A 22,865-nucleotide genomic window follows, 5' to 3' on the forward strand; every position below is an offset into this window, starting at 1 on the left:
ACGAAAGTTGTTTTTTTTTGCATTATAAATATTTATATTTTTTGTGTATTATAAAACAAATACCAAATATAATTGATCAACGTTTAAATAAAAGATCAGGTAACGAAGAAAACTTTTTAAAAACAAAACTCGATTACGAATTGTTAATGAATAAATGCGGTTACAATGATAAACATAATTTTGAAACAACGGAGCTAAAAACTAAAACGAACAATAGAAATAAAAGAAAAGGAAATATAATTTGCAAATAAGAAACGTAATTAATTTTCGGTTTTTTAAGTATTATATAAAAAATTTTAGTAATCCAATACTTTTATGTTGTTGTTATTTATGCGACTTGGTGAACATCTAAAGTATTTTTCAGAAAGATGAGAGTCCAACTTTCAAAATAAACTTTCCAAAAAAGCTAGAACATGTTTATACTGAGTAAGTGAATATCATTTAATGTCGATTATTTTACAGCTTCCTAAACATTTGATTGGTATTTTATATTTTAAAAGTTGTCCCAAAAGTATTTCGAAAATTGAAAGAGACTCATAACTTATGTAAAGCTACGCAGGGTTGCCACTCGGTCAGGAAATCAGGAAAAGTCAGGAAAAATTTAAAAATTTACAAAAGTCAGGAAAAGTCAGGAAAAAATGGCGGGTTTTGAATAAAAGTCAGGAAAAGTCAGGAAATTTGATAAAATTAAAAAAAAAGTCAGATTTTGTTAGTTTAAATTTACAAAATTCCTTGTTTTCCAAAGCCTTCAAATGGTATAAATTAATTAAAAGTCAGAAAAAAATTCCAAAATTTTCAAAAATATTTAATTTTATTTCCAATGCCTTCACCTGGTATAAATTAGTTAAATATCCTTAATAAAACTGCAAAAATTTTCTATTAACATATTGAACAAGCAGATTTTGTAAGCTTTTTAGTTTTGATGATCTGTAGCAAGGACACATCCATAGTGAAACTGTGATATATACACAAAATTTTATCTAGCATAATTTTAGAATCAAGTAAATAATAGAGTTCTTTATAACTAAGCAGTTAGTTAAGTATTTTATGTAACAAGTTAATGTGTATACTTTACCTGTTTATAATTTTTTCAAAGTTGTTTAAATTTATAAAATAAGTTATAAGAGAGGTATATGCCAAAATTAAGTTTACTTATTATTTGTATTTTTTGTAGAGTAACTTAAGTTTTTAAAGTAAATAAGAGTGTATTTATTTGTTACAAATTTTATACTAAATGATAAGAGGAAATTTTTTATACAACAGATATAGAGTTTACTTTTTAATGTCTTCTTTTTACAGTTACTTAAGTATATTCTTTTTTAATTGGGTTTTAATTTAAGGATTTTATATTAAATAGTTTGGGTAGTATTTTATTAAACTAAGTGAACAATTTATATAAATAAAACATGTTTTAAGTAATTACTTTTTATTATTAGATATTTTTAACTTCTAGGTTGTTTTACAACTTATATGCTAAGTCTGACTAAAGTTTGTTTATTTAGATACATTTATGCTAGGAAATGCTAAAAAATTGTTTATAAGGTAATAATACAAGTATTTTGCTGATAGAGCTGTTTATTACAAACATCAATCATACAAAGATGGTTTAAGTGATGTACTGGAAGTTTGGTGATAGAATTCAGCAAAAAACTGTTGTTTTTAATCTGTATTAAAATTAGATTGAAAGCTTTATACAGTTTAAGTGTTAGATTATGTATTTCAGAATAAGTTTTTTTTAAGAGTTTGATTTAGAAAAGTCAGGAAAATTTTAGTAAAAAGTCAGGAAAAAGTCAGGAAATTTTTCTCAGCTTGATCAGTGGCAACCATGGCTACGCATATCGTTTAAATATAAATAAGCAAAGCCCGTCGAAAATCCAAATAGATGTTGTTTTGTACGTAAATACTAAATTCTACTAAAGACGTTTGCCGTTCATAAAACATTATTAACAACCCAACGTCTGTAAATGTTGCAACGTACATTGTATAAAATTTACAAGGTCTCCAACAAACCTGGAATCCTGGAAAAACCTAGAATTTTATAATTTAATGAAAAAATTAGCTGAAATTGGGTAATTTTGAAAAAAAAACTGTGAATTTGAACAAAAATTACTAAAAAAACTGGAATTTTTAAACAGTTATACACCTAAAATAATGAAGTTTCGATTAGATACAAAAATTTTTTTTTAATATTTATTTTTATCATTTAGAGTTTTGTTTATTAAAAAAACATCTAAAGTAGTTTTACAATGTTGTTATACAATTTAAGACTGTTTTTAACTTATTATTAAAAAAAAAATTGACAAAAAAAAATATTTTTTGAAAAACTTAAAAAAAAATTCAGAAAACGTTGAAAAAAATCAAAAATCCTTTTTTAACAGCTCTGTAAATAGCATTCAAAAAATATATTGTCTACAATATGTATAATTGTTTTAAATGTATCTATCTACAATTATAAATGAAAATAACACTGTTTTTTAAAATCGTTATTTATTCAGTAATGTAAACTACTTATTGTATAAATATAGTAACATTAGTAAATATGTAGTTTTTTTTTAGTAATTTTTCAATATCTCAAAAAATGTTTAAAAATTTTCAAAAAAAGAAAAAACGACTTATAGATATTAATCAGACCTTCATACGTATTTTATAGTTTTTTAAATATATACTAGTTTTTGAGATATGGTTTCTTAAATATATTTTGAAGGTTTTGAATTGTCCAGGTTTGAATTGTCACGTAACCATAACACTTAATTTTATTTTTTATATCACCAAATAGTTAATAGCCTCTGGTCCCTTTTTAAGCCTACTGTGTATTTGTAAACTTTTTCATATAGATAAGTTTTAACTTGCTTCTTCTACATCAGTTATTTTTAGCAAAAAACACTTCACGCACCAGAAGATTTTTCTTGGTGGGCCACATTTGGCCCGCGTGTCGAAGTTTGCCTACCCCTGCGCTAAGGATTTGGTATAATGTATTCCTTCATTTAATTTTTATTTACTCCCTAGTAATTAGTAATTGATAATTTTTATTTGTTATATATTTTAATAATGATTGGTCAAATATTTAAAGTAGTCGTAGAATTTTATATATTAAAAAAATCTATTAATGTTTATTGAACGAAAAAAGCCCTCAAAAATTTTGTCCAAGGACCCGGTGTACGAAAAAACCTTTTGCTGATCTATTAAGCGTTGTATACAGGGTTATATTTGTTATTACTGTTAAACATTTAGTGTAATAGACCATTTTATCTCAAAATTTGTAAAACATTTTAATTTTTTAGTTTAATAATGTTTGCTCAAGTATTTAAAGTAGTCGTAAAATTTTATGTCTTATAAAAATCTATTAAGAGTTATATACAGGGTTATACTTTCATTCAGTGTAATATACCATTTTACCTCAAAGTTCAGAAAATACTGGAATTTGAAAACTTAAGCAAAAAAGCCTTGAAAAACGTGGAGTTTGATGCTTTTTGAAAAACATTCAAAAACGCGTAATTTTTTTACAAAAATTATCAAAGTAAATTTAATTCCAAATAGTTTTATATAAATATAATGAAATTAAGATTAGGTAAGAAATATAGTTGTAAAATTATATAATATTCGATTTTTTTTTAATAATCCACAGTTAAAGTAGCATTACAGCATATTTTCGATTATTTTCATACTTATAAAGCATTTTTATAACTTAAATTCTATACAAAAAATAACAGCTACTTCAAAAATTATTCTAAGAAAGTCAGTTGTCATCCATCCTGTATATATTTTAAATTTATTTAAATTTTTATGTTTAAACCCGAAACTGTTTATTTTAGTTTTTATTTAATTAGAGGTACAGTTGTAGTCTAAAAATTAAAGGCGTATGTGATAAAATCGAAAATAGAATACAAAATTTAAGTATTAAGTTTCTAGTTCCATGAAATGAGTTCTGATTAGTTTCTAAGCGGTAGTAATTACCGTAAACATTTTTTGAATAAGTAACTTAGTTTGGACAAATGAGAATTAAATTATTTAATTAATAATAAATTTTAAAGTCAAATAAGTATAGTATGTTGTTAAGTAGTAATAGAACATAAATAGTCACATATTTATAGCATAAATAAATTTAAATAAGTAAATTTTTATATAATGAACAAATAAAAGTTAAAAGTTGCAAGATATTAGGTATTTATATTATAAGATATTAAAAATTATTATTTTAAAAATTATTGAAATTAGACCATGTTTTCAATGATGAAACCTTGTAGATACTGTTATTGTTGGATGTACGTTTACAAAGCAAATGTATGTTCGCAATTAATTATCAATTAAATATTGCATACTTAATACTGTTACTATTTTTGCAGGTATAAAAACCAAAAAGTCAAGTTGCGTCTGTCAGACTTGCGCAAAGATAAGCTAAACGAACAGAGTAATTTTTTCGCTACTGCTGTAAACTCATTGCAGCCTAATTTTTTAGCAAAAAGAATCAGTAAAGCATATGTAAATAGATTAATTACGAAGCATCAAATCGAAATATTGAAAACGCAAATAATACAACACGTACAAGTAGTTTAAGCTTTTCTTGATATATGGCTAGTTATATTTAAAAGTACGTAAGTTTAGAAAAAAGAATGCATTCAATAGCAATTTTATAAGATTATTGTAAAGAAGTTTTTATTTAATTTTTTAAAGTAGATTCTTTAATTAAAACTAAAACAAATTTAAACAGTACTCTTTCTTTATTAAAATAATACATGTTTCTGTGTGTTATAATTTATAATAATTAAATATAAACTAACATGTTCCTAACAGACCAGTTGCTTTTGAAAAGCTTATGTTTTAATTATAAACATGTATGGTTTGTAAGTGATTATTTTTTTCGACTTATCCTTTGTTGCTATCAAAAGATACAGCAGTCAAATATTTAATGCAAATGTAGTAACTTGTTTGTATACTAACCTTATCAAGAATTGTCTTACTTTTATTTTCTCTATGATACATTGCGAAGAAAAAAAAATACAACGAAGTGTATTATATAAATTTTGTCATTTTATATTATTTGTCATACCAATTCCATTGTAAATGTTAAAAAAGTGTATATGATTTTACAATAAATACTTTGATTTTTCTGATACAAATGCTTCATTAGCTTTTATTTGAAAGTTTGTTAATCAATCACTCTGTTAAACATAACATATATACTTTAATTAAAATCTACTAAGTATTACTACGTCATTAAGTTATACTGTTTTAAATGATCTACTTAGGGCCATAGGGAGAGATTCCACCAAGTTTTTAACAGTTTGATTATAATATGTAGAATTTTCTCTTAGCTCACAGAAACTTTTTACCGTTTAATAAAACTTAAAATAATTTTTGGGATTTAGGATCTAAAGTTGATTATTTAGTAGGTTCCTCGTAGAAGGCGCAAAAAACACTCTTTTACTTTTTTTTTTTCAAGTTAAACAATCTTATTTATTATTACAGAAAGTCCTTTACTTACATTAAATTCTTTTAACAAAAAATATGTGATAACTTTTTAACATTTAAAAATTCCATCTACAAATGTATTACAGCTTTTGAAGGGTCATTTCCCGAAAATATTTAAACTGAATTCTGTAGATTATAAATGAAAATAAGATTGATTTTTACAATTTTTTTAAGAAAATTTACGATGAAAAAATTGTGGTCTCTTACGTTTGTACAAAACGGACTATATCTCAAAAATTAATTTCAATACCTTAATAAATATGACATATAGTTTATACTTAAATATTTCTTAAAGAGCCAATGTTAATTTAAAAGAAATGCGTTGACCTTAAATTTTTACTATATTTTGTAGCTAGCAAAATGTTTTTAATCTCTCTAAATTTTTATATCAAGTGCATAACTTTCATTTTATTTGACATGTTGACATTGCACAACAAATTCTAACAAAAAGCTAAATTGTTGAATTAGACTGTAATGTTTAAACTGTAGTTTATTTATTAAGTACTTAATTTTGACGTATATAATCTACTCAAATCAAAATAATATAGATTTTAAAAACTCTTTCACAGATTCAACAAAAGGCTTTATTTATTTTTAATTTTATTTTAAATCCACAAGTTTTCAAGCATTTGAAATGACATATAATGGAATTCTAAAATTTTTAAGCAAATTAACTGATATTTTGTATTTTTTTCAAAAAAAAAAAAACCGGTTTAACCTGATGCGCACGAACCCTGATGTTAGTAAAGCTCTCTTTTTATAAGATTATTTATAAAAAGTTACCCATAACAAATTATTTAGACTTTTTATGGATAACTAGTTATTTCTGTGTCAATCTTTATAATTTATGAGTTTCTTTTACCTATAAGTATTTTATTGGTAAATTTAATGAAATAGTAAACTTGTTAAAACATGAACTTTTATATTCAAAACAATTTTTCTAAAGCTTATTAGTGTCGAAGTTTTAGCTTGTTTGTACTTGTTAAAAAAGTTATAATCTTCTTTTATGTTTCTGAATACTTTGTTGATTAGTTTTATTAAAAATAATAAATGTATTTATAATCATCTGACACATTATGTAGTTCTTATAATGTATTTGGATCGGAATTACTAATACAAGTAGATCTACTTGAACAAGAAATTTCTTCAAATATCTATAAAGTTTCTATTTATTGTTACTAGAAATCCTAGCTTACACTAAGAACTATCCTACTGATATTAATGTCACTATATAAGTTGGTACTTGAGAAATAATATCTAGAGTACTACAACGAATATAAAAATTCTTAGTATATCAAACCTAAATATATTTATACAAAACAACTACTGGAATTTGTTTTAAACACTTCGGTTTTATTCTACTTTCAACATATTGAAATGATACAAAAAACAGTCTTATATACAAATTAGAGCTTGTATGAAAGAGAGTTATAAAAATACCCTTTTATTTAGTTGTATGAGAAAAAGTTTTTTAGTATGTGTGAAACTATTCGCTTATAAATAATATTTCGTTACAGCGTTAATTCATTTTGTTAGATTCTTACTGGTAAAGTAGCATAGTTGCTCGCATAATTCAATCAAAATTTGACTGTTTTTTTGTTTCAAAATTTTCATGGTTGAGTTTTATGAGAAATTGATATAAGTATGTATCAAAACTATTCGTCTTTTTTTAAACCTCACCCATAACTAATCTTTTATTAAATATAAGATCTTTAATGGATGAATCGCTTATTTGTAGTTTAATACGGAATTATAGTTGTTTTAACTCACGCTTTATTTAATAAACAAGTATATATATCTGACTAAATAATGATTTTTACTTTATAATCACAGTCATCGTAAAAAATAAATATTCTTTCCTTGTTTTGGAAATATTAGTTCTTTATGTTTACAAGAAAAAGCTTTTCTTTTTTTTTTTCTTTAGGTAAAAAATTAAACTCTTTATCACTATTTTGTAGCATTTGATAATATGATAACATTTGATAAATACTATAATTCTTTCCAGATTCAGTGTACAGTTAAATACACATATTTTAGATTGCTTCTATGTACTACAGCGCTTATTCACTTATCCGAACACGTTGGGCAAGATTCTTCTGTAAACGTGTCTGGATAACCAAAATTCCGGATAAGTACAAAAAAATATTTTTTTCATATGATAATATGAATTTGAACAATGCTTGCTAAAAATGACAATGTTCACCGGTGTAATTTAGAGGCATTTTCTAATAGTATCTGACCAGTTGTTGGACAACCTTAATCATGTTCCTGACAAAACTAGATATAAAGGGTCAAACTTTTCAAACCACCATCTCTATACTTTTTTGTTTGTTTTTGTGGCTCAAATTAATCCCAGCTTCTCCTTTTCTGCTTTAAAATTTTTAAACTTTTGTTCATTTTTTAAAATGTCGTACAAAGTCGACCTTCCTATACTGAACTGCTTGATTATAAAAGACTTTGGCATATTTTTTTTTACCGTTTTACCAGCTTCTAGTTTGTTTTTAATGATTAGTGCAACTCGTTTTTTTTTTAAACTCTTGTCCATTTCTAAAACCTGGTATGTTAAGTATGTCAAACTTATATAACTTTTAAAATGTATATACAGTCATGCATCTCATCTTAAACAAAAATTGTTTGAATTAATCACTTTTGTAATGCTGTTTGAATCAAAAACCAAACATAAAACAACTGTTATAAATTAATTTCCAAAAAATCTGAAGTTAATTACCTATAAAAGAAATTTTGAAAGTATAAATAAAAAACTAAAAGTTATATTTCTAATAACATTGCTTTAAAGATTTCTAAACTAACTTACTTTACATGCAAAGGTTTTTGATAACTAAACTTAATTTGAACAAAGATAGAATGTAATCTTTAGTAGGATTATTACGCCATAATAGTTGACAAAAATGTAGAATTTTTAAAATCACAAAAAAAAATTTACAGCATGAAAGCTTAAACATACAAAGTCATACAAAAATATTAAAGTTTAATCTACAAAAATTTTTGAATTTTTTTCTGACCGAAACTGTCCGGATAAGTGAATAAGCACTGTACTTTTATTTTGTTTTATTTAGTATTATTAATTCTTCTTCCACATTAAAAAAAAACCTGTTACTATCGTTAATACCTTTTTTTAATTAATCGTTGTTACAAACCGAAAATTTGAGATAGCTCAAATCTAAGTAGTAGTGGTTTATTGAACAAAAACGAAAAGTTAATCAAATTTTTTTGGTTCAAGGACCTTGATACGCAATAATACCTCTCGGTCATCGAGTTGCATACACAACTCAGGGTTGCCACTTTACCTGGAAACGTTGAAAAACCTGGTTTTCGACAATTTAGGCAATAATAACCTGGAAAAACCTGGAATTTTAACAATTTTCACATTTTCAGTTGTAAAATTTCGATTTGACTCAAAAAATCAATCATATAAATAAAAAATTTTTGTTATTATCGAAAATTGTTTTTATTTAAATCATATTGAAAGTAGGTTTACATTATCTTTTCAATATTTTTATACTATATATTGACAGTTTCTTACCTTAGACTTAACTTTAAACTAAAAATGGACCCAAAAATGTGTACTTTTAAAAACTTGAAAGAAATTTGTAAAACCTGGAAAAATTTTTGAAAAAACAAGTGGCAACCCTGCCAGTTTAATCAAACTTATAATGAGCTACTAATGAAAAAAAAACTTTACAGTCAAAATTTAAACTCTAAAACGAAAAACTGTATCTAAAATGAGACTATTAAACTTTACCACATTAAAAATAAAAAATATATATAAATATATACCACAAAAGAAATATATACACACATATATCTAACATTATTTATTTAATTATATAGAAAACTAAAATTTAAACAGCTGTTTCACACATTGAAATGTAAAATTTCATGTGATCGTCAGTAAGTTACAGTTTATTATAATAGTGAACAGAAATTTCGATTTTAGAATTTTTATAATAATTGTGACGTAGTAATGGTACAGTTTATTGTATGATTAGCTGAAGTTGAAATACGCTGTGAATGTTATTTTATGCTTTTTAGGAAAGCTAAAAAGGTTATTTTGGAAAAATGTTTTAAGCTATTAGAAAAAATGTTTAGACTGTTGGGAAAAATGTTATAAAATGCTATAAAATACTCGTGTTTGCCGCTTCGATTTTATTTTGTTTTAATATTTAGTTGGTTTTAATTTTATTAAAAAAGTATTTTTGATAATGGATGCATATGTTTTGTCTTTCGCTTTTCTTGTTTAGTGTTACGTTCTTATCTGATTTTTCGATTTCTATTTTTTCTAAGTTACAAAGTTTGCAGCCGAATTTAGTATTGAATTTTAATTTTGTCCTGTTTAATATTTCCCATTTAATTTTGTAGTCTGTATTGTTATCTTTTAAGTTCCATATGTAATTCGCTAGTTCTGTTGTGTGTTTTTTGTTAATATTGTTGAATGATGATTTGTGGTTTCTGTATCTTTGTTTAAAGGTATTTCCTGTCGATCCTATATACTGCTTTGTTGTTTTATTTGATGTTACTGTTGCTTTATAAATTATATTAGACACTAGGCATTCGATATTTAAAGGGCAAGGTTCTTTACGGCAATTACAAAGTTTATCTTTTATGGTGCTTTTATCGTCTATATTGCTTTTGTTTAATATTTTGTTGTTGTGAGCTATTATTTTACTTTTGAAATTATTTGTGCAACTGTAAGATATTTTGATTGTGTTTCGGTTGAATATTTTATGGAATGGGTGGTTTTCGTCAAATGATGTAGTAATCAGGTTTAAGAGTTGTTTGCCTATTTTGGAACTTATATTTAGACTGAATGGTGGGTTGAAATATATTATGTTTCTTTTTCTTTGTTTTTTATTTCTTTCTGGTAAAGTGGTCTTATCGTATTTTAAGGTGTTTTTATAATTGGCCGAATTTAATGCTTTTTGGTATTCATTTTTTACATTGTTGAAGGATTCTTCGTTGTTAGATAGTTTTGTTAGTCTTTTCTTTATTGTTTCGGGTAGTTGTTTTAGTATTTGTCGGGGGTGGTTGGAGTTGTAGTTTACGTATAAAATTGGTGAGTTTGGTTTGTTGTATGGTTGGTAACTTGAGTTTGATATGTTGAAGGATACATCTAAGAAGTCTGTTTGGAATAATCCGGATTCTATTGTTATTTTAAAGCCGTTTTGTTTGAATAGTTTAATTAAATATTTAGCGGTGTTTTCAGCTGATCTCGGTGATTTGCTTCTTATTATCCCTAGCCCGTCATCTCTATATAATTCGAATTCATTATCTATAAAAATCTTACTTTTTTTGATTTCATTTAGTAAAAATAACCCTATTAAATCGTAGATTTCTGCCCCGTTAAATGATCCCATACTTACATTAAATAATTGGTCTGAATTTGTTTTTTCCCAGGTTTGGTTTTTATGAGTTAAAATTGCTTTACAAGAGTGTATAATTGAATTCATTTCTTTGTCTGTTATTGGGTAAAATTTTTCAGCGAATTCTAATGCTTTAATTAAATTATTTTTGGTTATACTAGGGTAAAGTTTGGTGATATCAAATTTTATGAATCTGTAGTTTTTGTTAAATTTCAAAAAACAAAAAAAGAGACATAATATATTTCAACCCACCATTCAGTCTAAATATAAGTTCCAAAATAGGCAAACAATTCTTAAACCTGATTACTACATCATTTGACGAAAACCACCCATTCCATAAAATATTCAACCGAAATACAATCAAAATATCTTACAGTTGCACAAATAATTTCAGAAGTAAAATAATAGCTCACAACAACAAAATATTAAACAAAAGCAATATAGACGATAAAAGCACCATAAAAGATAAACTTTGTAATTGCCGTAAAGAACCTTGCCCTTTAAATAACGAATGCCTAGTGTCAAATATAATTTATAAAGCAACAGTAACATCAAATAAAACAACAAAGCAGTATATAGGATCGACAGGAAATACCTTTAAACAAAAATACAGAAACCACAAGTCATCATTCAACAATATTAACAAAAGACACACAATAGAACTAGCGAATTACATATGGAACTTAAAAGATAACAATACAGACTACAAAATTAAATGGGAAATATTAAACAGGACAAAATTAAAATTCAATACTAAATTCGGCTGCAAACTTTGTAACTTAGAAAAAATAGAAATCGAAAAATCAGATAAGAACGTAACACTAAACAAGAAAAGCGAAAGACAAAACATGTGCATCCATTATCAAAAATACTTTTTCAATAAAATTAAAACCAACTAAATATTAAAACAAAATAAAATCGAAGCGGCAAACACGAGTATTTTATAGCATTTTATAACATTTTTCCCAACAGTCTAAAATTTTTTTTTAATAGCTTAAAACATTTTTCCAAAATAACCTTTTTAGCTATCCTAAAAAGCATAAAATAACATTCACAGCGTATTTCAACTTCAGCTAATCATACAATAAACTGTACCATTACTACGTCACAATTATTATAAAAATTCTAAAATCGAAATTTCTGTTCACTATTATAATAAACTGTAACTTACTGACGATCACATGAAATTTTACATTTCAATGTGTGAAACAGCTGTTTAAATTATAGTTTTTTATATAATTAAATAAATATTAAGCTCCAATTTTATTTGTCGAGCACTATCGATCAGAACTTTGTATAAAACCTTTAATATATCTAACATTATATACACACAAAATATATATTGAACTCTACGTCAAAAGGTAAAGTATCTATCTGAAAAGTTTTTAATTTATCAATGATTTTAATAAATAATTTAATCTTTTATTTGATTTAAAAAAGAGAAAAAAAAAAGTTAATAAATTTGAATTTTTAATTTTAAGTATGTTTAAGAATTTCGACACTATTATCAACTTATATCAACCTATTGGAAAATAAGCAAAAATAAATTAATGATATAACATTTAAAAAAAGTATACATAAAATAAAGCTGTATCCATAAAAAAAAATTGCTTAAACTAGATAAAAGTATAAAATAAATATATCATGTTAATTAAAACTATCAGTTTTTACAATCTTGAATGAATGTCTAAATATAGAACTTTAACTATACCGAAACAGTCATGTTAATAACGGATGCACGACTAATCAAGTTCCGAAAATTCAAGCTCTTTAAAAGGAATTGAAAGAGCCACTACTAAAAAATTAATGTATATTTGTCAAATGTAAAAAATACATATGTAGTTCCTATTAATAACTACAAGCCATTTTTTTTCTTTTTGTAAAATATTAAATCATTTTTGAGATATGGTTTAAATAAAGTAAAAAACATAGTTATTTTTAGTAATTTTAAAATATTTTGAAAAATATTTAAGATTTTGCAAAAAAGAAAAAAGTGGCTTGTATATATTAACAAGATCTACATATGTTTTTTTTATTTTTTTCAAATTTGTACTAGTTATTGAGAAATAGTATTTTGTATATTTTTTTTAAGAATTTGAATTGTCATGTTACCGTAAATAACCACAAAAATCACTTAAAGTAGTAAATATTTTTTTCTTTGAAAAAAAAAAAGATATAAAACACTAGTAATCATAAAAAAGTCAACCTATTACTAGTTTTAGTTTTTATCAGTGATTTTGGCTCATGATTTAAATATTTTACTTTCTTTGTTTTTTGGAAAAAAAATATTTTTAGAGACTAATAATTTTATTTACACTGATAAAATGTAGACTATGAGATTGTTTACTAATACACTAACAAACTACATAAGAAAAGCTGGCATCTAATATTAAAAAATCTTAACTGTATTAATAATTTAACTTATCTTCTTTATAAATTGTTAAAGAATCGATCTTTATAAATTCTATCTCTAAGTTACACAAAACACATTACCATAACTGCACATTTATTTACAAAAATACATAACTTATCAATATACAAAATTATCTTTAAACAAAAAGAAGGTATAAGTGAAACAATAAGTACTGGTGCCAAAGCGCCAACCCAAACTGAATCATTTGTCTCGATTTCGTATGTTGTTATTACAAAACACGAGAGAGGCAGAGAAAGATAAGCCAACTAGCGGATGGTTTAAAAATAATTTAACCTTTCTAAACCATTTAGTCAGTGCTTAGAAAAGCTTGATCTTATTACATCATAACTTATTTTGCCGTAATTTAAAATACAGTTAACTTCTTGCAAAACTAATTAAACTTACCGATTATATATTCTTCTACCGCATTTGTAAGCAACTTTCAATTATAGTTGTTTTTGTATACAATATGTACTGTATTTGTTTGAGTTTTAATTTAATCATTTTTCTTTTAATACTGTAGAACTTTTATACTTACGCCTTTCAGTTTTTGTGTAGTGTTTCTATCAGTAACTTTTAAATACTTTTGTAAACAGTTATACTGCCAGACGTATTTAATGACAAAAAATTGTGCTGAATTACAACTTGAAAACTCCGAATCTATTTTTATGCTAGAAGTAAGTCATAAGTTAAAAAGAATAAGTAAATCTTTTATTTTTTCATAGTTTTCATTACTTTAACTACTTTTACAAACAGTTAAAAAAATATGATTCAATTTTTATTGATATTGTAGTAACTAAATATTTTTGGTATTAAGGAATTGAAAAGAATAAAAAATCCTCTCTTTCATCCGACAACACTTGAAGAAGCTTTAGAAATTACAAAACAAGAAGTAGACACCAATGTTGTTTTGCAGTCACACCATAAGTAAGGTTTTATTAATTGCATTTTTTGATTTATTTTACCATTAAAAAAAGTTTGGACTAGTTATAACATTATTTTTCAATAAGTTTTCAAAATAGTCTAAGCGTACCTACCTGATATAGTTATAAGAAAAAATCGTACAGAGATAAACATATATAAAATAAGATAAAGCAAGTTAAAATGTTTTATCTAACTCTTTTTGATTTTAATTGTTGTTCAGAAATAAAAATTCTGCTTTTTTAGAAAAACAAAAAACAGCACCTATTCGTTACAAATTTGCAACATTATGGCATCGTCTAGTGTTTTTCAATTTAGTCAGCTGTTGCCACGTAAGTTTTGTTTAATTCACAAAACAACCAAACCAAGACTGAACAAAGCTATTATGACTGATTACGAAGATAGGTTAATTATTAGTTTTTGTACTTTAAAAAGAATATTTGACCAATTTTTTTTAATATATTACCTACACAGTGTTATAATAGTTATGTCGTTATAATGTAATTTATACTTAGCTAAGTTTAATTATATATCTTATTTATGAAATATCATCTTTTAAAATTATACCAAGCTGTTATTTATTTTAGGTTACTAGCGTTGCAGTTGTTTAACTATAAAGAAAAACTCCCATGGTCTAAATATGAAATGATTCAAAAGTTTTTAATGCCCTGCAGAACTGCTAAAGAGTTAAAAACGAGGGTAGACAACTGCCGGGATAAAAAGTTAAACGTTTACAATCCTATTTATGAAGCTATCAAATTAAATATAAAGCCTGTTACACCTCCAATATTAAAAAGTGACTTTAATAATTATAAACCTGACTGTTGTAGTGAAGATCTGTGTTTGATGCAACGTAAATATGAACCAGAATGGATGTTACTACTTAAAAGCTATTTGATAGAAAATAAAAATCAAAACAGTTTTTCTTTTGAAAATGTATGTTTTACAAAATTTAAAATATTATTGTTAACATTAAGTATTACTTTTCTATTACTGAATTGCAAAGTTTATTGTTAGGGTTTGACATAAGTAAGCAGAAAATGATGATTTTTAAAATCTTTGAAAACTACTTTAAACGTTGAAACTTATAAGTTATATAATGTAGTTTTTTATCATTTAGAAAACATTGAAAAATGCAAGTAGAAGATCACATAAGTCTTTTATTAAAGATCAGGTACACGTTAAAAGTTCGAGCATCAAAGCATATGAAAATGAACGGAATGAAATATATTTTGAAAATTTTAATAAGGACATCGAATATATTTGCCAGTTTTCTAAAGTCTATGTAAAACAGTAAGTATCTTTTAAAAACGAGTAAATATAAGGTTTTTTTTTTCCTCCTACTTTGCTCTTTTCAAAAATGCCGCAGATTTTTATATAGTAGATTAAGTTACAAAATAAGTAACTAGAAATACTTTAAAGGTAAAAAAAAAATTGATATAATAAATACAAAATAGTAATTTAAACATTTACATATTCTAATTATATAAATGATTTTTTTGTTTTTAAATTTCTATAAGAATGCAAGTTCTAATCTAAGCGCTTTTTACTAATTTTTTCTAGAAGTTTTATTGAAATAGAACTTTTTTTTCAAAAAAGTTAAAATATTATTTTGTACACGTCTAACAAGGTTAGCTGCTTTTTTATACGCTTTGTCATGTTAGATACAATTTTCAATTTTATTCAAATTCATTATAATTCTGAATGGTGTTATTATGCGGACCTGCATAAACTTCTGTTTAAGACTGTGCAGCCAAATTTTCATTTAATTCAAACTGCAAAACTTGATCTTGTGATGAAGTCGATCTCTAGTATATATCTCATTGGAAGCTAGTTGATTGAGTAACTATCAACTGAAGTTAAGGAAAATAGTTCTGTTTCCATAATCAATGAATGCCTTTTGTTCTTTAATTTGTTACCAGCCTCTTCGGTCAATGCTACTTAATATTCTGAACTTTCTTCAACATCAAAAGTAAGATATGCGTCAAAATCAGATTTTTTTCCCTGATATAAAAATGATTAAGATCATCAATGATTTCTTAAATTGAAAAATATTAAACTGTATTTTTATATATACTGTATGAAACGTATGTCTTAATATGTTCGAATTTTTATTAACCAAAGCTTAACATACAACATTTGGCTAATTTGGATTTAATCTCAGATTAAAGCGCATATTCTAACCTGCCACGGTTCTTTGAACTTGCTGCTTATCTTCGCGCTCTTGACATTGATTCAAAATGCAAAATTAGGCGGCAGTTACTGTGATTTAAGTATTTTGAACATTGTAGTTTTTTAAATCAGTATATTTGAATAGCTTTTTTCCGGTGTATAACTTATTTTAAAAATTTAACAAAACACATTTCATTTTTTCTTTAACTTATTGAGTACTTTTGAAGTAAGTCTTGTCAAAAATTGTATCTTACTAAATTAAACTAAATTGAAATAAAGTTATACTGTAGCTTAAAGTTTTTAAATATAAAATGACGTAATAATCAAATGTAAAAATTAGCTAAATTTTTATACTAAAGAATTTTGCTGTACTAATAAAACTTGTTAGATTACAGACCAACTAAAATAAACAGCGATAAAAATTAAAATAAAACTACATTTTAGAAAAAATTTCGATCTAACATAAAATGTTATCATTAATTTTTCAATTAAAAGACATATTTAAAGTAGCTTAATAGTATCACATTAATGTTTTTATACTATACAACACAGTTTCTTACCTTAAACTTAATTTTAAACTTAAAACACCCAAAAAGTTGTACTTTCGAAAACCTGGCAGAAATTTCTCAAAAACTTTTTTATCCCTGTAATTTGGGTTACTTTTAAAGACATGTTGAACAAACTAACCCCCTATGTCTTTAAGATTGAAATTCTAAATAAAGAAATTTTTTTAATATAACCTTATATACCAAAAATATTACAACTACTTTCTATTGCTTTTAGTATCTAATTGCTATGATTACCGTGTGTGCCCTTATAGCTATTAGTATGAATTGTTATTACAATTGGTGTGTAGGTTAATATATTTATTAATGGTGTATAGCCCATTGTCATTAGCAATAGTATGTAGCTTATTTTTTTCTCTCTCTGTTTAATTCACTGTTTCAAAAAAGATTGATGATTCTACCTACGAGGATGCCATTATAACAACACAAAGATGGTGGATTATTTAATTGACTGACACTACTTATCATAATTAAACACCAACTTGTTCAATTAGTATATTATAAATACTAGACGCTATTTTAGTCTTCGTTATATAAATTAGACAGTAAAGTTTGAGCAATGTATTTATTATAAAAAATAACTACAAAGCAATAAAAAAACAACTATATTTTTAAATATAAGTTACTTTTATAAATTACTTACAAATAATTATATTTCAATAACAATTTAAGTTTATGTGAAAATTACTTTAAAACTTTAACTAATGTGAACTATAAAATATTTACAAAGCTATAAAATTACAAAATGCGTTTAAATATTGTTTAGTTAACAACTCTTACATTTAAACGATAAATATATAATTAATATATAACACAACCCTTTAAAATTGGAACGGGTCTAAATTGCACGAAGACAAAATTGAACGAGGGGACTAAATTGCACGAAGCCAAATTTGCACGAGGGTACAAAACTGCACGAAGACGGTTTTGCACCCAGGGTCAATTTTGCACTAGTTACATTTTTGCACGAGAGTAAAAAAATACAGAAATAAAAGAAAAATATTAGAAAAAAAATTAATATAAAAAAGAAAAAAAGTTACCGACCGAGTGTAAGGGTTAGGGGTAACAGTGATAATAAAATTATTATTTAAAAATAATTAAAAAATATTAAAAAAAAAAAAGCTACCGAGGGTAAGGGTTAGGGGTATCAGTGATAGTAAAAAAAAAAGAATTAAAAATAAAATTAATTAAAAGAAAAAACAAAAAATATTAAAAAATTAAAATACCGACTGAGGGTAATGGTTAGGGGTAACAGTGATAATAAAAAATAAAATTAAACAAGAAAAAAAAATATTAAAATTATTTAAAATATAAATAAATAAAAATTTAACCCGTGCAAAAGTATCTTCGTGTAGTTTTGTACGCTCGTGCAATTTAGATAGCTACCCTTTTAAAATATATCTAAAGAAAATTCAAACACGATTTCAATACCAACTATATATCCTAAAAATGACTGTAAATAAAAAGAGTCTATCATTATGCTTAGCTATACATCAGACTTCAACTATCATATATGCTTAATTTGTCTATTTACTCTAAATATTTGACATTTAAAACAATGCAATGAAGTAAATGAAGCAGTTTTATTACAATCGGAAAAATATTGAGCGAACCATGTATAAAATTTTGAAGTAAACTGATTTAAAGCAAGTAATAACAAACATTAGTTAGTAGCTTACTCATGTAAATAAAAATATTGATATGAAAAATTTTTAGTAAAGCAGGGACGTGGCTTGGTACTTCAACCGGTAAACTTGCAGAAACGTATACTTATGTGCAAAAAAACTTGCTTTTATTTCAGCTTGAAAAGACTCTGCTTTTTTAGCTTTTAGTATTCATTTATACTTAGTTATTCACTCCTGTGAGATAATTTTTACATGTATGCACTCTTTAGCATTTCTAGTATCGTAAAAATTAAACGAATTACATACATCCAAATTGTAACATTTAGCGCGTTAAAGCTTTAATTTGACAAAAAGCTGCATTGCAAAATTGATTCTAATGGAAGCCGTAGCTTCAAAAATCAAAATCATACAATTTTGTGTTACAAAAATCTGCATAACTTGTTGTTACTATTTACTACGTAAAATGTTTGATTTTCAAAACAATATGAATGTTTTTTTAGTTAAACTGTGATTTTCTTATACTTATTTTTAATGAATGTTTTCTGGGTTTACACGAGTGGGAACACATACAGAATCATAGGGGGCTTAGAGCAAAATAAATTGCCTTGTATACAGTTATCACTCGTAATTCAACATTCCATTTTTGATGTGATAAGATAACTGCATATTTTCAGATTAAATTCAATAACATTAGAGGTAGTTTAAGTTGCTGTGTTCCCGCTAGGACGTTATCACGCGTTATTTCAGATGTTTTAATTTTTGTAGATTCGTAACTTTTTTGAGCTAACTACGTCCCTGTAGTATAGTATTAATGATCAAAAATTATGGATTATAATAATTTTGCTAAAATAAATCCAAACTAAACAAGTAAGATAGTTTATAACTACACCAATTTAAACAGTGCTTAATTTAATGAAAACTAACGTCGCTTCTATAAAATGTCATATGTTCTTAGATTATACAAAAATAGAACAAATTATCTTTGTTATCAAAATTTTATTTTGCAAACTAAGATTTGCTCAAAGAGCTAACCAGTTCTTGAAATAGAATGTTTTTATTCGAATAGATATAATCTTTTGTAAATGTTCAACTAAGAACACACTTCTATGGAGTTATTAAATATAAAATAACTAAAAACTGGAAGTTAAAAAGTAAAAGATGAATGTAAAGTTTTTACAAAAAATTAAACGATGGTTTAAAAAATCTACAAGTTTAATGCATACTATTTTAATTCAAAGCGCTTTCAGTCAACAGTTTTTTAGTTTAACATAAGTTCACTTGTAATGTTAGGCTTATTAGAAAAAGTACAAAATAGTTATTTATTTCTAAGAACGCTAAAATCAAAAGATATGACGTAACAATAGATAAGTTTTGTTGTTTTTGAAGACACTTGTTCAGAGAGGCAGAGTTTAATGATAGGGCTTGAGAGTGACATTATATGTTTTGAAAGTTACATGTTAAGGCTTCAGAACTTGGTGTAACCTGTGGTGAACTGCTATCTTGTAAATGCTGTTATTCTCTCTTAACTTTCTTTAATTGCAAGTTTACATTTCTAATTTGTTTAATAATAAAATTTATTAAAAAATAGTTGTTTATAATATATTAGTGATTTATTTAGTATACTAGTGGTAGTTTAAGTTATCTGTATTTGTATATAATAATTTAGAATTATTAGATCCTCTTAAATGTTCATATTAGTATTTGTTATTGATTCCATATATTAATAATCTCTATGTTGATATTCTAATATTGTAAGTTAGAGTATATTAAGATGATCTCAAGTTAATCAGAAGGAGTATATGTTCCGTCGGGGCTGCCAGGCCCTCCGAGCAGACACACTGAAGACGGACTGTTGTCTGAAAGCGCTTTGAACTAAAATAGTATGCATTAAACTTGTAGATTTTAAAACTATCGTTTGATATTTTGTAACTATTGATGCAGGGAAAAAAAAATCGCAAGTAATAAATTGACTGTGCCCTGGACTGATTTGAGAATTTTATATAAATTTTGTCTGTATACTTTTTATAAATACACACATGTATAAGCTATAAATAACTAAACAAATGAATAACAAATTTAAATTACAATAAAATTTTATCATTCGTTTCAAAATATCATAATAATAAGATACAAACACCTGAACACCTGCAATAAGTTCTCAAACGTGGATCTTGTGGCATATACCGCGACGACGGATTAGCCATCCTGCACAAAACCTCCAGATCTGAAAAGAAAAAACATCTAAAAAGAACAGGCAAATATTTAGCAACCACGAGTTCAAAATAACTATTGAAAAGAGGGTGTTTAAAACCGATTTCCTCGACATCTTTATGTGTTTACAGAAGACATATACCAACCCTTTAAAAACCAAACAATAAAACCCTATACATCCACAACCAATCCAATAACCCAAAATCTGTAAGATAAGCAATTAGCCCCATGGTTCATAACCGCCTTTGCAAATAATAAGCTAACAAAAATATTTTTTATGCCGCTAAACAGCCTTATAACGACGCCCTAATAAAAAGCGGCTTCCACCCACTCGATGAATTCAAACCTATTACACAACCCAGTAATAACAAGTTTATAAGAAGAAACATCATATAAATTTATCCCCTAACTGTAATTTAGTCTAAACCAAAAAACAATTCCTCCAGCTCATAAATACGCATTTTCCTCAAGGTTCCAAGCTGCACAATATATTTAGTAAAAACACGGTCAAGATCACTTACAGCTGTTCCACTAACCTGAAATCAAACATCTAAGCACACAATAAAAAAGTTCTGTCCAAACCAAACTCGACTGCTAAACTCTGCAACTGCAGAAATATCACCTAATGTCAGTTTAATGGTCAATGCCTACAAAAGGGATAAATAAAGCCACAATTTCACACCAAAACATAACTAAAGAGTACATAGGCTCCACTGGTAATCTTTCAAGACCAGATAAAACCAGCACAAATCCAGCTTTAAGCCTAACAAACCCACCCAAGCTACGTTGTCGGCGTATTAAAAGAGAATCAATTTAGATTACAGCAACATCTCATGTACAATCATGTATAAAACTACAGGCAGCGACCCTGCCCCCCCACCCAGAATTCAGAGGCGTGTACTATATGTAACTTGGAAAGAATAGCATCACAGAGTCTAACAGTGAAAAATTATTGAATCAAGGAACCGAGATCGCTGCCCTGTGCCCTTATTTGTTGTCCTGATTTCAATTTAATCTTTGTTTATTAAAACTTATGTTTTTCAAATCGTCCTTTTTTACTCGTTTTCAACTTTTTGTATTTATTAGATTTCGTTGAAAACGCTCAATTTCATTTTGTCCAATTTTAGTTGAACTTTGTCATAACACTTACTAATACTTATAAACTCTTATTATTTTTCAAATTACTAATCACCTCTAATTACCGTTCTATCTCTATATATAGTGTTTTAGATCGTCGTGTATTTATTGTACTTAAAGATCTGCCATTAGTCAGTGAAATTTTGATCGTACTAAGATACAGCTACAGTATTAATATAGACTGTATTATAGTTATATACTAAGACTTTAAATAATTACTGTTAAAATATTAGCTTAGAACACGGCTTTTTAAAATAGGCGATTTTGGTTATAAGGGGGTAAAAAGTACTAAGAGGGCTTAAAAGCAAATGGCTAAATAACTAGTAGAGAGCCGATAGCTATTAAAGTTGGAGATTAATTTAAATTTATGCTAGTCGGGTTTTTACGGAAATGAGTTTAGGAAACCCTTGTCTTAAACAAGTTAGTCAAGACAAAATTTAAATGAAATAAAATATACTAACTTTATAATAGAAATGTAGTGCTAACTTAAAGTATAAGTGCTAGCATGGTTATACTTTTTTGACTAATAGTTACGTATAACACTTGATACTTAATATACATAAGTTAACTTATGATACTTTGTAGTCACTAATATTAGATTTCTATACTAGTTTTTTTCTTCAAGAATCGCAATTTAAACTTTTTTTACTTCGCAAAATGATGTAACAAAATAGAGTAATAGTATAGGTTTTTATTGTATGATTATGTATATCGTAAAAGTTTTTCAGGTTGTGTGATTACGAAAAAAATAAATCAATAAAAAAAGTTGTCGATTGGAGTAAAACTCTTACAGACATGTCTATAATACCAAAACGCGAAATTAAACTACAATTTTTGGAAGAATTACAAACCCACAGCATCGTGCATTATCTTGGATTCTTTCCCTATTTAATAAAATGCCAGCAAACTTATCAAAAAAATGATGTGAGTACTATGTATGAAAAATTTACTTGGATAACAAATATATTTT

At 25.7% G+C, this 22,865-nt stretch overlaps 1 protein-coding gene across 4 annotated transcripts in view; it reads left to right on the forward strand.

Moving 5' to 3' along the window:
* The window catches only part of LOC145830164 (uncharacterized), a 75,222-nt gene that overhangs the window by 19,387 nt on the left and 32,970 nt on the right, over positions 1 to 22,865 (forward strand). For 2 of the 4 annotated variants that reach the window (XM_082938064.1, XM_082938073.1), the window contains exons 13-20: positions 365 to 426; positions 4,344 to 4,545; positions 13,860 to 13,940; positions 14,081 to 14,190; positions 14,431 to 14,589; positions 14,772 to 15,120; positions 15,305 to 15,477; positions 22,624 to 22,819. In XM_082938064.1, coding sequence (XP_082794190.1) covers positions 365 to 426; positions 4,344 to 4,545; positions 13,860 to 13,940; positions 14,081 to 14,190; positions 14,431 to 14,589; positions 14,772 to 15,120; positions 15,305 to 15,477; positions 22,624 to 22,819 — 1,332 coding nt within the window. Of the gene's footprint in view, positions 1 to 364; positions 427 to 4,343; positions 4,546 to 13,859; positions 13,941 to 14,080; positions 14,191 to 14,430; positions 14,590 to 14,771; positions 15,121 to 15,304; positions 15,478 to 22,623; positions 22,820 to 22,865 lie in introns of those variants that run through there. The other 2 variants (XM_082938081.1, XM_082938092.1) reach the window with 2 other exon arrangements.

Source organism: Thalia democratica, chromosome 1, assembly GCF_965202585.1.
Source record: "Thalia democratica chromosome 1, ktThaDemo2.hap1.1, whole genome shotgun sequence".
Lineage (NCBI taxonomy): Eukaryota > Metazoa > Chordata > Thaliacea > Salpida > Salpidae > Thalia > Thalia democratica.